Source organism: Lissotriton helveticus, chromosome 10, assembly GCF_964261635.1.
Source record: "Lissotriton helveticus chromosome 10, aLisHel1.1, whole genome shotgun sequence".
Taxonomy (NCBI): domain Eukaryota; kingdom Metazoa; phylum Chordata; class Amphibia; order Caudata; family Salamandridae; genus Lissotriton; species Lissotriton helveticus.
Genome location: NC_136071.1, coordinates 228,404,941 through 228,421,488, shown reverse-complemented (window position 1 = coordinate 228,421,488; position 16,548 = coordinate 228,404,941). Strand labels below are relative to the sequence as shown.

The 16,548-nt window shown below is 41.4% G+C and overlaps 1 protein-coding gene across 1 annotated transcript in view; it reads left to right on the top strand.

The window, feature by feature from the left end:
- Nucleotides 1-12,901, top strand: part of LOC144786188 (RNA demethylase ALKBH5-like) — a 141,813-nt gene extending 128,912 nt beyond the window's left edge. Inside the window, exons 3-4 of the mRNA XM_078665187.1 lie at nucleotides 1,146-1,295; nucleotides 4,494-12,901. Coding sequence (XP_078521313.1) covers nucleotides 1,146-1,295; nucleotides 4,494-4,692 — 349 coding nt within the window. The 3' untranslated portion in view covers nucleotides 4,693-12,901. The remainder of the gene's footprint in view (nucleotides 1-1,145; nucleotides 1,296-4,493) is intronic.
- The last annotated feature ends 3,647 nt before the right edge of the window (nucleotides 12,902-16,548 follow it).

Sequence of the window (16,548 nt, the reverse complement as noted above, 5' to 3'; positions counted from 1 at the left end):
GAATTGCATCTTAGTTCCCCAATAGCATTGTCATCAAGGCAGGAATGTTTCTCAGTTCATATTAACCTCTCCTCTTTAGATATATTACCAAAATAGTGGGATGGCGCACTGTCATTCCCAGACATTTTCCATTGAACTGGCCCAGACTTTGAGACTGACATTCAGTTTTACTGAGAAACTATATAGTGTACAAATGGTATGGGAACCCGGTTGTCTTTCGCATATCACCAAGTAAAGCATTCTCCTTTGTTTTGATCCCTTTAAAATCTGTGTTTCCACCGCACTTCAGAATTACCTATACACTGCTTTCCTTACTATTGAAATGTATTTTGAAAAATGTGTACAGTTCATTTACAAACCCGATTGTCAGACATTTCACTTTGTAAAATCTTCTAACTTAGCAATGAGAAAGAGATAAAATGAGCCTCAATTTGTAATAAGACATAAGCGGTCATTTGACCTGTTTTTGCACAGCAAATGTCTCAAGATAAAACAAGATTCAAAGGAATCATTATTGCTCATCCACTTTCGCCGGTTGGGGCCAGTAGGCCTTTAAATAAAGCTCGCCCTGATAAAATCTGACTCCCCATAGCGAATAGATTTCTGGCGATCCACATTGTTGATATTATTTCCAGTGTTCCTCTGTTGCTTGTATATTATGCAAGTCTGCTGCAGTAGGTATCGCCCTAAGTCTGCTGCAGTAGGTATCGCCCTACGTCTGCACATTCCATGAAATTCTGACATGTAAATTAATGTTCACATTGGTCGAGCTTCTCTGGTTCACCACTTATCAGGGTCTGCTAAATCAACCCAATCGAGACTCCCAAGAGCTGTTGTGATTTTCTTCCTGGCAGACACAAAGATTGTCTTACTGTTAACACTGGCCAGTTGAGACAGTATTTTGCTGCACTTAACATACACTTGTCTCCCAGATAGCCCTGTAAGATGGGGACACATTCCGGAACAAATTAAATGCTCGTCACTCTATCGCTATTATGATGCAGCTGGTGTGAGCAGAAGCAGGTGTAAGTTGTCCTTTTGGGAAGTGGCTTCTGTGGATATCATTTCCGTTTGCACTGCTGATAAATGTGATAACTATTCTTTCATAAATTTAATATGAAGGTAAAATTCGTCCTATTTTCCAGAACAAGAACTGAAGCACCAAGGTTGGACATGCATTCACTGACCAGCTCAGTTTCTCCAGACAACTTTCCTGATCGGCTGTCCGGAAACAGGCAGCATATCTTGAAACCAAAGCGATCCCATCGCAAAGCTGACCCTGATGCAGCACACAGGTATGACAAAATCCAGTACAGGAATGTGGAAATCTGTCTTCAGTTTTATATGCTGTGCACACAGTGCCCACACCAGATATTGTTAGTGTATTGTATTCCTTAGTGTGTAAGGGACACCATGATAAGCTCCTGCTCTTTCAAAGATTTCCAGTAATGTACACCCTGTTGATTTCTCAGCATTCAAATCTTCTGTGTTTCATCTATAATCATCATTTCCTTCAAACTGGGTCATAGAACTAAATATAAATGTTCTCCTCTTAACTGTTGGTTCAAAATAAATGCCCTCTTAACAAACGTGTTTGATGCGTTTACTTTCTTTATGGTCTAGCATGTGAACTATGAATGTTTTCTTACCAGAAGCCTACATTAAGCTTGCAATATATTCCTAATCATTCCTTTCAGAGTATTCTCCCAGATATCTCAACACCTCTGGAATGTTTCTTCACGTTTGAGGGCTAAAATTAAATCTTCCCAATTATGATTGAGGATCAGTATCTCTACCCTTCTCGCATATGCCCCATCCCTAAGAACCTCTCCTCATAAAATTCTAAAGATCCAACAGTGGTTCTGAAGAGAATGCGGATTCTTTGCAGGTGCATCAGTCATCTAGATCCCGGAATCACATTCACTAACTCTGTTCTCCATGCTATCTTCTGCCGTTGAATGCCCCCAAATCTTGTTGACTCATGGCAAGTCTCAACCTTGCCGTACCTTTTCTAACAAGTCCTATATTTTACTTGCTTCTTTATTCTGCAAGTAATACTTTGTGTTGACTCCTACACTGTTCCGAGGAGTCAACAGTGTGTCTAAGAAAACCCGCCCTCCCAACTCCAAAAAGTGTTGGTGAGAGAGTGGTATTCCTAATGTCATCCTAAATGTTGTGGTGGCTTATTGGAGAAAAAAAAACAGCACATGTATATATTATTTTCTGTAGATGAAGCCGGTCAAGACATTTCGCTAGATGCTTAGAAAAAGCACTTGGAGGCAAGATGCCCAGATAGGTGCCGAGTTATCTTGAGAAAGGTATGATACTGTTGTGTCCAGTGGTTATTCTGGCTCCTGGATTGTCCCTCAAAATTCCATAGCAGATCAAGGCTGAGGGCAGTTGGCTTCAACAGACCAGAGCAATAAAAAAAAGTATCATCTCCATACATTTCTTAAAGGTGTAAGTGTGTGCAACAGCTCTAAAAACTCTCAACCAGTATTAACTTTGGTAGTACCAGGTTTAGATGAGGGCCAGCTCGACTTTGAGTGGTTTGGGAGTGTCTAATGAGTGGAACCTCATGACATGGATAAGTAAGGGTGAACATCCTCAATTTTGCTTCATACTGGAATAGCGCTCATTAAAAGGTAAGTACTCTTTCTTTTTCCTCCTAATTTTCAGCAAAGGCAGGTTAATTGAGCTTACTTAAACATCTCTTACAGTGGAGATGTTGCAGAATAGGACGAGGCTATGGAATTTTACTTACCTCGAACATTTCTGGCCTTCCAGTCATTGTGTGCTACTGGATGTTTTTTTGCTTGTGCAGCATTTTCAGCCTTAAGCCTGAATGGACTTGTACTCGTAGTGTTGATATTCCCTTGTGCACCTGAAACGCTGGTCCATATTCAGGATGGCCGCATGAAAGTAGCCTTTCTGAAGGTCTACTAAGCACATCCACTTGTTTACCTGTATTGCTGCCAGCTCTAGAGCCCAGTCAACATCTTGAATTTCTGCAGGAGAGGAAATGGTCACTTCAAACATGATCACTGATTTGGTTTTAGATCTATTGGTTCTTTTCAACTCTTTTTTTTAAATTTATTTTTTTACAAATGTCTGATTAATATGCTAGAGAAGTTTCTACCTTACAAATGCAGGATTATTCAACTGGAAGGAGAGATAGTCGCTGGTTTTCGTCTGAGCTTGTGAAGCTAAAGCTTGAGTTATGTCGATTGGAACGTAAATGATGCACAAATTGAGACCCTGACTCTTACGCTTATAAATGTTCTCAAAGTCAAGGAGTACTACCTTAAAGTAAAATGTACTAAGAAAATATACTCCTTTAGGTTTACACACATCTCCCATCTTAGCTAAGGAACTCTTATCTCTTAGAGAGCTTCAAACCACTACCACCACTCAAAGCGATATCTGACTCCCCTGAAGTTTGTGTGGTCCTATCTATTTAACCAATAAAGAGCAAATGGGTAAAAGTCAACCTTTTTCTTTACAGTGTAGATCTGCTTATTGTAGTGTGCCTCAAGGGGGCCGTATAATCACCACTGCTTCTCATCCTTTATATTAGACAATTTACATTTTTGTTACATCAGATGAGTTTTACATTTTATATGTACACTGACCACACTCAGCTGATCTTCTTTTTGGTAATTCAGTTGTTGATATCCACCAATTTCTTGAAGTTAAATACCAACAAAACGGCAGTACTTCTAACTTCTCCAAAAACTCGGATACGTAATCTGAACAGTCCCAGTGTATTAAGTACTCCTCTTGTGGCGGCCACACAAGTTTGGAATCGAGGCATTCAAATTAATGCCGACCTTAGACTTCAGTGTCATATCACAAAAGTTTAAAATACCTTTTTTCGTATCTAAAATCTCCTAAGTATTTTTTTAAACAATATTGAATATGGCAGGTCTGTCAAAGACAGATTGCTGAAACTGTTGGTAGTAGAGACTTAAAGTCCTCTCCATCTTATCTTGAACTTCTCACTGACTACTCTTGTTTCATTGAGTGACAAAAGTGAAAAGAACACTGTAATTTGAGTATAACTTCAGTGGCTGCAAGAGTATTGAGAGAGGCAATGTGAATTGGTATTTTGTCATTGACTTGTCATTAGGTCTAGCTTGATCAAGCTGTTGTTTGCAAGACCTATCTATACTTTATATTATTATATACATAGATTGGACTTCGTCTCCTCGCAAGAATATTTCTTTCTCACCTCATGGTATTGACTGTTTAGTTTGTTATTTTGTCTCCTATTGAGTGCTTGCATTACAATGCAGGAGGCATTATTTTACCCCACAAAGGTATATAAAATGTATCTCAAATTTATTTTTCACTGTAGCAGACGGGTTTTAATGTTAAGTTCGCGCACCAATGTATGCCAGGCCTATTGACTTTGCAAATTCAAATTGTTGAGTTGCTTGTGATTGGAGCGACGTGTTTTAATTTTGTTTTACATGTTGGTTTTCCACCTTTAGGCCCAGAATTTTAGAAATGGATAAAGAAGAGAACAGGCGCTCTGTTCTGCTCCCAAAACAAAGCCGAAGAAGCAACTTTAGCTCAGAGAACTATTGGAGAAGGTCTTATGAGTACACGGACGACTACGAGGACGAGGGTCATGAAGAAGTGATCGAAGATGACAGCCCAGCGCGCAAAGTCAAAATGAGGAGACACTGAGAACTAGCTTTGGAACTTCATGCAGTTCCCGTAGTCTGTCTCTTGTCAATGACACTTTTCACGTTGCTCTTGTCCTTTTTCTTCCCCTCCCACTTCCCCCAGTTGACAATTTAAAACGGGAAATATCTGAATGTTGCCTTTTTTCCTGTGAGGAATGAGATGCCCTTGAAGTGTGTGAAATGTAACTCGAATTGGAGCTTTGTGCACCTACACAATGCAGATTTTGTGCAGATTGTGTTGATTATGCAAATCCTATGTCCTCTGCCAGTCCTGAGACTTGCCCTTCTTTAGTACTCTTCAACTGACTCAAGTGGGAATCTGCTGCTGCCCAGATCCTGTGCAATTCAGTCCGGGAACACAACCAGTTGTAAACGCAATATTTTGGGAGCGCCTGACATGATTATTTGGGTGGGGCAGCAACATAGAGCCTTTTTTTTATTTAAGCAAGAAAAAGAATTAGTTACGTTTGTCTGTAAATCACTTTTTCCTAAGTTATGCGAAGTTTGATAAAGTATTGCCGCATCATAACCCGTTCTGTGCACTTATTTTGCCCCCGAGAAGCGTGAACTGTAAGTATGCCACACTTTCAAGCCTAAAGTCACACTGCCAGCGAGGCAGATCACTTGCATGTTATTGGGATCATTCTGTTTCTTCATTTAAATATAGGATTTGCAAGCCACATCGTCGTTTAAGGGTTAGAGGAATGTTTTGCCGCTAAGTGCAAGCTAGTTGATGATAAATTAGCTAGATTTTGTCATCACTCAGTGAAAATGTTTGTAGCAGTGTTATTCTTTATGGTTTGTTCGGTTTTTGCCCTGAAAGAAATGCCTCTTCAGTGCTCCAGTGGTGCAGTTCACAATTATTCTGACACTTGTGTCCCTCCTTGTGTCTGTCTTATTTAATAGTAGGTAAGGGGGCAGAGCACAAGATTCACGAAGACAACATTTGAAATGGCGGAGAAATGTTCCATCTTTATGGTTTACAGATGTTGCAACAGACACCCACAGCGTTTTTTGATTTGTACTGGATGGGATATCTGTTTTGATGTTTTCTTTCAGAATGCAAATCCAGGATAAAAAGGCTGCTTCAAGAGACATTGGGCTATGGTAAGCCACTTGGACTTCCATGGGATGGAAAGTAGCCTTAATCCAACTGGTGTGGGGGATATTTTCAGGAAGTGCCCTTGTTAGAAAGGGGAATTTTCTTCATTGAGATGCTCAGCACTGCTTCTGGTGTTGGTGGGTATTCTTAACTGTTGTAATGTGAATCAGGGGGATTTAAACAAACCTAGGTAGGTCCTGCTGTAGTGCAAGGGGACGTCAATGAAATGAAGCCTGGAGGATGAGCTGATGACTTCAGGTTACATCCCATGCGAGCACTTTCCTTGGAGTCATTTTTCTACAAACAAACAGGAAAAAAAAGCGAATCAATATTTTAGCAGGGATCCTAAGCAAGTTGCCTTGTTCATCATATTCTGATGCTGTTTCCACTAGAGAGCTAGAGCAACGAGCGTTGACTGGTAACACAATGAGTGCCAAAAAATTAAGCATAACTGTAATGTCCTGAAATACGACCGCTCTTTCTCCATAATGTTTGATTAGTACCCGCAGTGGTTGATGGGCCAGTTTGTAATGCGCACTGCATAATGCTGTCCTAACATTGTACATTTACAAATGTTAGCCTTTGGAAGGTCCAGATTGCCTTGCAGCATGTGTGCGTTTTCTGAAGTCTACCGCAGTGTCGTTATCGTTATATACTGCCTGCAGGGATCTAAAAGAAAATGGCTTTCTTGGGGCCAGGTTAGGGCAACAAGGATCCGTATACGGAATGCTACTTAAAGCATGACATTCAGGGTGGATTATCTTTGTTGTAGTAAATACCTCATCGGCGAATGGTCAGAGTCTACACCCAACTTAATATAAAAAAATATTTCAGTTTTTTTAAATGTATTTTTTTAATGCTGTTTCTAAGAAGACACTATTTTACCCGTTTTCCCTGGCAATGTCCTCCAGCACCCCATACCCTCCCTGTAGCCCCACCACAAAAAAACACACATCCTCTGTACACTATTTCCTTCTATACCATGGGCCCCTAGCATTTTCTAAGGGATGTGAATGATCATCTGGTTTGAGAAGTGCTTTTCATCCTGTACATTATTCCTTGGCGGCCAACAACGGTACACAGTTTTCGTCTCTGGTGGCAGGTGTTGAGCACCACGTTTTTAAACCCCGCAACGTGTACTTTTTGTTCTCCTTCACTCAAACATACTACACTTCCTATGTAACTGTTTCAGTTGGGCGGACCTGCCTTTATTTTTTCTTGATTATTTTTGGACAAGAATACTGTGTCCCATTAGAACGTATGAAAAGTTCGCACATTTTTTTAATTGTTCCAGAACTGACCAGTTACTGCTATTTATAATACCTCCGACTGGCTGTGTTCTCGTTGTTATTAACAACACTGGATTGTCTTCTGTAGTTTCTTGGTCTATTGTTTTCCAGTTGCTCGCATTAAATAGCATATTGGTTAAAGTCAACCAAAGTCTCGGACAAAATAGTTGTCTCTTTTCTTTGGAGTTGTAGCTTTCTTTTCATGGAGAAGGCTTACTTGCTGGATGCTGCTTGTGGACAAGAGACATCAAGTTGTTATAATTGTGACCAGCTGCAGTCTCTTCTGGTCCTGACCGCAGGTGACCTACTTTTGTGGCAGTGGTACATATTGAGGTTGTCCATTTCTATGTAGGCAGGATGTCCACATGTTCTATTTCAACAAGCTTGCTACCTCCTTGTTGATTTCAAATAGACTGTAATGTGGAATCCTGTGCGATGGCACATGATTAATTCAAGAATAATCTTTAGGTTCCGTGGTTGGCCTGATCAGTTCTAAAATGTTCTGCTTTGTGATAACGTTTGTTGCAACTGCTGCATGAGGTGAACTGGTTTTAAGCTTCAAAAGTTTGAAATCCATGCACATTTGCCGTCTCATAGCTTCAGCTTGTTTGAAATGTCACGATGCCGTGTGGACTACTGTATATGAAAATTCTGTCCGCAACTTCGTGTGTGCTCCCACACTTCTTTGGTACTGGTTGTTACTTTGGAGCATGTAGTGAGTATACGAGTATTGTCCTTAACACGTTGCCTGCGGCAGGAATTCCAGCCCGGTGCTGAACATTCCAATCGCGGGCGGGGTCGTGACGGAACCCAGCCGTCATGCACACAGGCCACCCGTGGCTCATGACGGCTGGGTTCCGTCATGAACATCAAAGGGGTTACAAAGGTAGGTGAACTCCACTGCAGGCTGACTTCCCAGACACCTTATCGTGAAGATTTGAGACCGTGCAAGATTCACTAATGTTTGATAATAGTGCACGTAGGGGTTATTTTTCGCTCTTAGCTTTACTAAGCCACTATAGTCTGCACTATTTCCATCTGCTTGCAGGGTTATGACCACCTGTAGCACCAACTGCCGAATCATTCCCCTTAAGGAAATCAGTTAATCTCTTTGTCTCTAATTTGGAGTGGGAACTTGAGCTTTAAAAGGTGTGCAACTCTTGTGAGAATAGAACAGCTCATACTACTGACTTTTTTGGTTCTCTTTTCAAAGCCGGGTGACCTCTCCATGTCTAGAAGATCAGGATGTGCAACTTAAAGCCACTTAGTCAACTTTGATTTTTTGCTATGGTTGGCATCAAAGTCAGTTAAAATAAAACTTGTTCAAGTCTTTACTGACATCTCCGGTTCCAAAAAGGTATACTTTTGTATACACATGCTAAAATTCTTCTCATTTTACTACATCAAGATCTTTGGTGAATGTTACTATGTTCTGGCTGATGGTGTGCTAGGAGTGGTTTGAGGTTTCAGACATCGCGCTAATCCTTGGGTACCAGATCTGTTTCCCCCTCTGACCATACTATGATGGGTTTTTAAAATTTCACTTATGACTACTGTATGGTGAACTGCCAATGCATATGGATTTCTTAGATCTTAATGCTAGAGCCCTAGTCTTGGATGCCTCACTTGAAATCCGTGTTCTGCTGTTTAGAAAATATTTGTTGTTTGGTTTGCAGAGGATTTCTACTTTTAGAGGTTGCTGATGAGAACAGATCTGTAATGTTTGATATACAAGTCTTTCAACACAGATGTTTAGGTCCTTTAACTCCTAATCCATTTCTGATTTGAATCTGTAAAACAGGGGAATTAAATTTGAAATCTTGTTCAATGGTGAATGTGGCCACAGTTGATATGTGCCTACTTTCCAGCGCCAACCTCATGCACAACAGCTAGTTCAGGGATTGAAAGGGGGGGGGGGAGCCTAAACGCACCAGAGAAAGAAAGAAAATAGGCTGAAATCATGAGTGGTCAGCTAAAGATTGGAAGGAATTGTTGCTCTGCTGTTGTAGCACAGAACATAATCCTAAAGTGCTCTATATTTAGGATTGCCCCACAATTGCAGGTGCTCAGCTGCAACCATACAAAATCAGTCCCAAAATAATTTGATCGGAAATCTGCTAATCACTAACGGTCAACAAAGCCAGGACTGGTTGATTTAATTTATTCTGCTGGCCTGTCTGGGACATTTTAGTGGTGCTAACCGCATCAGATTTTTTTTCTTGTTGTTGAGTGTTGGGTAACTTCCATTTTTAAAAAAACTAGAAAATATAAACTTCATTGCTGTTTCAGGGTGTAGAATGGCAACTCTGTGTCTGCAAAAGATAGTGGTCATTTCTGTTTTTGTGTGCTCTTCTTTGAACAGTCTGATATTACTCTGTATAAATGTTTTAGAGCTAGGAAGGAGTGGTACGTTTGTACTTTCTTGCTATAGCAACTGAGAAAAGGGAACATTGTGGACCTTTTCCATGTTCAAGCAAACTTGTATATTACCCAAAGTCATTTTTTTGGGTTTAATAAATGTTTTGCTTATTTATTTTTACTATATTTTTTGTGTAAAGCAAGACTAGTATTCCATACAGCAGCCATTCACTTACAAAGTCCAGTGCCTGTGTTTTCATGACATCCTGTGCTAACAATGATAGCCGGGCAATAGATTGTCATGTTATTTGTAGACCATTTTATTTGCGATTCAAAGATGTTTGACTGTTGCCTTTAAGCCACACACCTCTCACCCTAAATGAAACGCAAGTTAAATCTTCATCATTTGATTTCTGTCTTGTTAGAGCAATTTAACTCTCACCACCTACAGTTCATCGTAGCGGATTTCTCTTCACTCTTGCCTTTGGAGTGAAGTTTTTGTTGAGGGGTGATCTGAGATGATTAATGCAGCCAGTCTTTTTTTCAAATTAGCACATTTGAGCTAGAAGCTTGTCCAATGCTCTTTTGAAAATGATTTTCATTTCACCAGTGCTGAAAGCCAAGGTGTTGCTTTCTTTTCTTACTGAAGATCCGTGTGATTTTCCTACCACCTCTGAAAGATTGAGTGGGTGTGGCTGGAACGAGCAACAGGGAGTACAAGGCGGTCAAATAAAAGTATTACTTGGCTGTTGAGGGTTATAGTGGTGACTTGGAGTGTCCCCGTCAAACTTGAACGATTACTGTTCAAGTATGAATGGGTTCCGTATTTTTTAAATAATAAAATTTGGGGAATGCAAGAATACTTTTTGCCATTTTTCTTTGGTTAGCGGAAGATCATCTTAAATACGTGGGTAAACACTTCTGTTTGTTAAGTTAGATTGCAAGCCATTTTAGCCTCGCGAGCAGTTCAGTGATGCGTTCTGAATTAATCAGACCCCAACGTACCAAGGACCGCAAAACAAAATAATTAAGGTTCACGGGGCTAATCTCACCCTAACTACTTCCAATTGAAGTACTACCAAGTCTCACCTTTCAATTTTAATACAGTTTTACTGCGGATTTTTTTGTATTCTTCTCACCTGCCCTTCCGTTTTGTTTCATTCTTAAAATGTTTCCATCATCAGCTTCAGATTTGTTCCTGGATTGCCATTGAGGCTCCCATTGCTACAGACATTGTACCACATTTGGTGTCTTGAACACCCAAACAAGTGGTATGTGGTTGTTCAATATTAACTGCCTTATCATGGTAACATGCAAATATTCTGTGTCCTCAGAACATTGGCCGGTAACAGCAGTACATAATGACCTTGAGTGACACTAGAGCTGTTCATTTCTAAGGTTGGGCAACAGAGCAATGCTTCATTGTGTCCTGTGAGAAACCCTGCATAACATTCCTCGACAGCAGGAACGAACTACTGTGAGAAAAAACATACTGTGGAACAGAGAATGGGCACACCGCTTTCCAGCAAAGATGCTAATTAGACCAGTCACCCACCACTACCGTGTGGCATTCAGTTTATAGCTGCTTTTTCTGACCTCCCACCTGAAGGTATTTGCATTTCTTGACCAGAGAACAGCGTCTATTAGCCGTTGACCTCAAAACAAAGCATTATGGTTGTATTAACTCATAGCAAGTCATAACTACACACAGTGACAACCTGTCTGGTAGTAGACATCCACAGTTGAAGTTTGTTAGGCTGCTGCTTGTAGGGTAAACCCACAGACTCTTTAAATGTTTCTTATTTTTCATTTTCGGTTGATGTCTCGCTACATTTCAAGTTCTTGAAGTTGTCTCTTTGTTGTGTTATCTAGGTAACATACAGTCTGTTGCTTGCAAGCTTTTGAACACTGAGAGATACTTTCTGACAATGGCATCTGGAAGGCAAAGGAATTGTGTGTTCTGTAGTCTCCATGGCGCCAAGCACTTTATACTTTCAGTTGTTGAATCTGTGTGGAGCAAACCGGTCTTACTGTCATTTATTTTCCAGGGTCTACTCAGCTTGCTTTGCCTATAAGCATCTGTGCTCTGAGCTGCTTTGACTAGTTTGTATATAGCTTTCTTGGTGGTTTAAAAATCCCATTGTAGAATTTTCACATAGTCTTTTTGTGTGAATGAACGTTGATTGCACAGCTTCTTGGTTCCATGGCATTATCTTACTTTATGGTCTAACAAGGTGACAAAACATCATGTTTAATCGTTTAACATTAACTAACCTTTTTGTAACTTTCAGCGGGAATCTGAGCTATTCTTGTTCGGCATTTGTCTAATTGGCACATGTGAGGACTCAATCTTTAAGCAAACACAAGAACATTTGAGTGTTATCAATGGTTTAATATGTAGGAATGTTGGTGGTAACTGCCTCACTTTTCCACTCTTGTGTGCAGTGCCACTAATATGTATCCTCGAATGATTTCATCACAGATATACCGTAAAATTGAACGTCGCTCATAAGCATGCCGAACAAATATGGTGTGTATACCTGATTTACTGTTCTTCCCTTTCCCAGCCTGAAATGTCAAAAATATGGGTAATTCATTGGTTTGTGTGTTCTTTCCAGTCAGCAAATCTGCCAGTCTGTATAGTAGGCATTTTAAAACCTACTATTCCTATAGACACTGAATGAGCTGTAAGGTAGTTGCAGCCACCTAGTGAACATATTTCAGTGCTGGGTTGTAAGTACCAGATGCCCTTCTCATAATCAAGTATAAAACAAAAATTAGAAGGGAAACAGCTTGCTTAGCATTGTGGGAAAATGAAAAAGATGCCTCGTTATACCTTTTTCAGACTATCATATATGCACACCAAGGATTTCTTGGAATTGTAGTTCGGAAATGTCGAAAAGGTGAGTGAGCTCTGCTCCTTTGCCAAAGTTGATTGGTAATAACCTTCCTCATATGCAGCAGCAATTCTTTCTCCTGGCTGGAGATATAGGGTCCAGTCCTGTTATCCACCTTTGTCAGGCCAAAACTCTTAAAACGTTTTGTCCGGAAATCTTTGTTTTGCAGAAGGAAGGTTACGTTTGATTGCACATTTTGAGCAAATTTGCTGCCATTTTTTTCGTGGGTTTTGCATCTTAAGGACTCTCTCCTGTTTTAAACAAAGTGGCAATATTTTTTTCCCGCGATTAAGACTTTTTTGTCATAGGAAAAAGCCTTGTTTGTAACAAAGTTGTACAGTTCTGAAGTTTAAAATAAAGATGTATTGTACGAATAGATGTAAATGGAGGGCTCTATTTTATGTACAGTAAGGCGGGAGGGTGGGATATTTTAAATTTTCAGTTTCTGAATTGTAAGATTGGTTTCTTCACTGTCAGAGCTGTTGACGTTCATGAATTTTTTCTTGTATAGAATGCTGCATTTAATTGAATAAAACCGAAAAGCATTGCTGTTTTCAACTTAAATGTGCTTCTTTCGCAGAAAATTCTGTGCCAATAGCGCATATTCATTTTGATTTATAGTAAACCAATTGTTCAGCTTTATTGGCAGGTGAACTGCAAGTCTTAATATTCTGCTTTCATGGAAACTACAGTACTTACGTCACATCACAAACTCTTGAAGTACCAACTCTGGAATCTGAATTCTAATTGTTGACCCAACTCAAGTGCAGGTGTGGATTTGTATAGAATCTACATGCCCACAAATGCTTCCAAAATATACTCGTCCTGTAAAAAAAACGTTTCATTTTTTGCTATATAATGAAGTAAAGAACCATGGCAGCATTCTATTGCATCAGAGCTATAACAATAGTCTGATTGTACCTGTGCTCTTATTTATTTATTTATTTATTTATTCAAAGTTTTATATAGCGCGAACAAGATCCTTACAGATATCAGACCGCTTCACAATGACAGGGTAGGGGCAGTAGGAATGAACAGAGGTAATGGGAGCAATGTAGAAGTCACTAACATGAAAGGAAAATAATAACATACATAAAACATATCAATATACAGTACGGTAAACAAGTAATATAAGACGGCACAAGTCATTGATCCCACTACAGAGGTGTTCAGATACACCTTGGGTGAATGGAAGGCTTATACCAGTGTTTTAGTATAGAGAGAGCACTGAGTGGGGGCATCGGGAGGGTGAATCAGTGACCCAGCGTGTATCATATATTGGTCGGTAGTAAGAAAGTAGCGCAGTAGTGTCCATCAACTAGAGGTATAGTGCCAAAGGACAAGGTGAGCATTGACACAAGGCAATGCAGAGTCTCTGATCCAGCACCTATGAAGTTCAGGAGATCTTGGCCAGAAGGATGGTTTTCACCTCTTTCTTGAAGAGTGCAGTGGAGGAGATACGCCTGGTTTCAGGAGGGAGCGCATTCCAGATCCTGGGTGCCATTCCTGAGAAGGAGCGCTTGTAAGTTTTCTCTTTCCGGAATCTGTGGGGTTTCAGGAGTAGATTTTTTGAGCTTCTATTGGATCTCGAACCTCCTGATATAGACAACTTTTGAGCGAGGTAGTTGGGTGCATTGTGGTGCACGGCCGCGTGTGTCATAACTGCAATTTTTAGTTGTATTCTGGCTTCAAAAGGCAGCCATTTTAGGGACTTTAAGTCTGGGGACATATGCAAGTGTTTTCTTGAGCCAGTAATGAGTCTTGCGGCAGCGTTCAGAGAGGCTCTTAAGGGTGCTGTTGTGGATAGCGGGAGGCCGCTGAGGGCCACAATTCCGTAGTCTATTTGAGGGATGACTAACGCTTGTACAGCTGTTTGGAAGTCTTCAGCAGGGAGGAAGGGTTTAATTTTCCTCAGTGTGTTGATTTGGAAATTAGCTGCTTTTGTGGCTTTGCTGACGTGCTGCTGCATGTTGAGCTTGGCGTCCAGTGTGATGCCTAGGGATTTCGCTGAGTCCACGATGGTGGGTTGGACATTGAATGCTGTTAGGTTGTTGAGCCATGTTTGGGTGGTGGAGATTTTCGCCGGGGGTGAGATGAGAAGGAACTCAGTTTTCAGAGCATTTAGTTTGAGGTGATTATCGGCTAGCCAAGATTGAGTGTTGATAAGCGTGGAGTTCAGATGTTTGATATCATCCGGAGATTGAAGCTTTAGGTACAGTTGTGTGTCGTCGGCGTACATATGGAATTGGACATTGGAAGCTTGGAGCAAGGTGGCGAGCGGTTCCATGACGAGGTTGAACAATGTGGGGGAGAGGGAGGATCCTTGTGGAACACCTAGATCTGCAGGCACAGGTGAAGATAGCACATTGTCGATCTTGAACTTCTGGGACCGGTTGTGAAGGAAGGACGAAAACCATTTGAGAACAGTTCCTGATAGACCCATTCTAGTGCTTAGCAGCTCCAGCAAATTCTCATGTTTGACCGTGTCAAATGCTGACGAGAGGTCAAGAAGGATGAGGAGGCAGGACTCATTGCAATCAAGAATTTGGAGGGCGTCATCAATTATGTGTGTCATAGCTGTTTCCGTGCTATGTTTCGCTCGGAAGCCTGATTGATGAGAGTTGAGGAGGTCAAATTGGTCAATGTGTCTGGTTAGTTGGAGTTGGACACATTTCTCCAGCAGTTTGGCCAGGGTGGGGATATTGGTGATGGGCCGGTAATTGTTTAGGTCAGACGGATCAGCTGTAGGTTTCTTGAGTATAGGCGTGACTTGTCCCACCTTGAGGGAGTCTGGAATGAGACCTTGTTGCAGGGAGCTGTTGATGATTTTGGTCCAGAGAGGGAGGAGCAAGGGGATGAAGTCTTTTACAGCATTCGCAGGTAGTGGGTGTGTGAGGTGATTAGAGGGCTTCAAGGTGCATAGCAGTTTGTGTATTGTTTCTTCCGAGTAGGTATCGAAGTACAGCCAAGATGCCATGTTTTTAGGTTGAGTGTTAGCCATTCTGGTGTGGTTGGGGAATCGGCTTACATCCAAGATGAGGTCATTTCTTATGTTGTCAGTCTTTAGCTTAAAGAAAGCAGAGAAGTCCTCGCAGTGTGGGGTGTCGCTTGTTGTGCTATTTGATTGTAAGGGTTGTGCCTTTGTTTGGGTCTTGATTAGTTCGAATAGTTTTCTTGGCCTGTTTTTTGCTTGGTCCAGCTGGCGGCTGAAGAAGTCTAACTTTGTGCGCTTTATTTTCCTGCAGTAGGCATTTCTCTTGTTTTTAAGCCTTTTGAGGTGCAGTGCTGAAGGGTCCGATCTCCAGGTGCGCTCTGCCATTCGCATCGAACGCCTGTCATTGAGTCTGTCGTCATACCAGGGGTTAGAAGTTTTGGTGGAGACTCTCTTCAGTTGCAGTGGGGCGACTTCATTGACTAATGTATTCATAGATTCAAGGTAGTGGTCAGTTAGTGATTGGACATCCGAGGCACCTGAAGGGGGAAGGAGGAGATTGCCGATGTGGGGAGGCAGAGTGGAGGGGTTGAGATTCTTCATGTCCCTTTTCCATGTTTTGGTTTTGATTGGTTGAGCCGGGTTAGGTTTAACTTTTTCATTGATAAAGAAGGTGATAATGTGGTGATCTGACCAGTCGCAGGGTTGGATCGCCTCCAGTTGTGTGGTGTTCTCTTTGGCAATGATGAGATCGAGTATCGCGCCTTTGTCGTGTGTTGGTCTATCGCATATTTGGGTAAGGTCAAGCGCATTAAGGAAGGTTTTGAGACTATTCACCACTGTGTCTTTCTGATCGTTCCAGTGGAGATTGAAGTCACCCAGGTAGATTTGGGTGGTCTGCCGACCGGCATTGGAAGTGATCATGTCCATGAGTTGTTGGGTGAATATGAGATTGTCACCAGGCGGGTGATAAATGAGATGTAAAGCACAAACTTGTTTGCCCTCGCTGGTGATGTCGAGGCAGAGGAGTTCACAGGAGGAGAGGGAGGGGGAGGTGACCTTAGTAACGGAGAGGTTGCTCCTAAAAATGCATGCAATTCCCCCGCCCGTCTTGTCTGAAGACCTGTCTAGCTTAATGATGTGATAGTTGGGGGGGACTAGAATGTCCATTATCGGGGTAGAGGCTTCAGTGAGCAAAGTTTCTGTTAGAATGGCTAGGTCCAGATCCCTAGCTGAGACGAGATCAGCGATGTCGGAGGAGTGTTTCTGGGCCGATCTA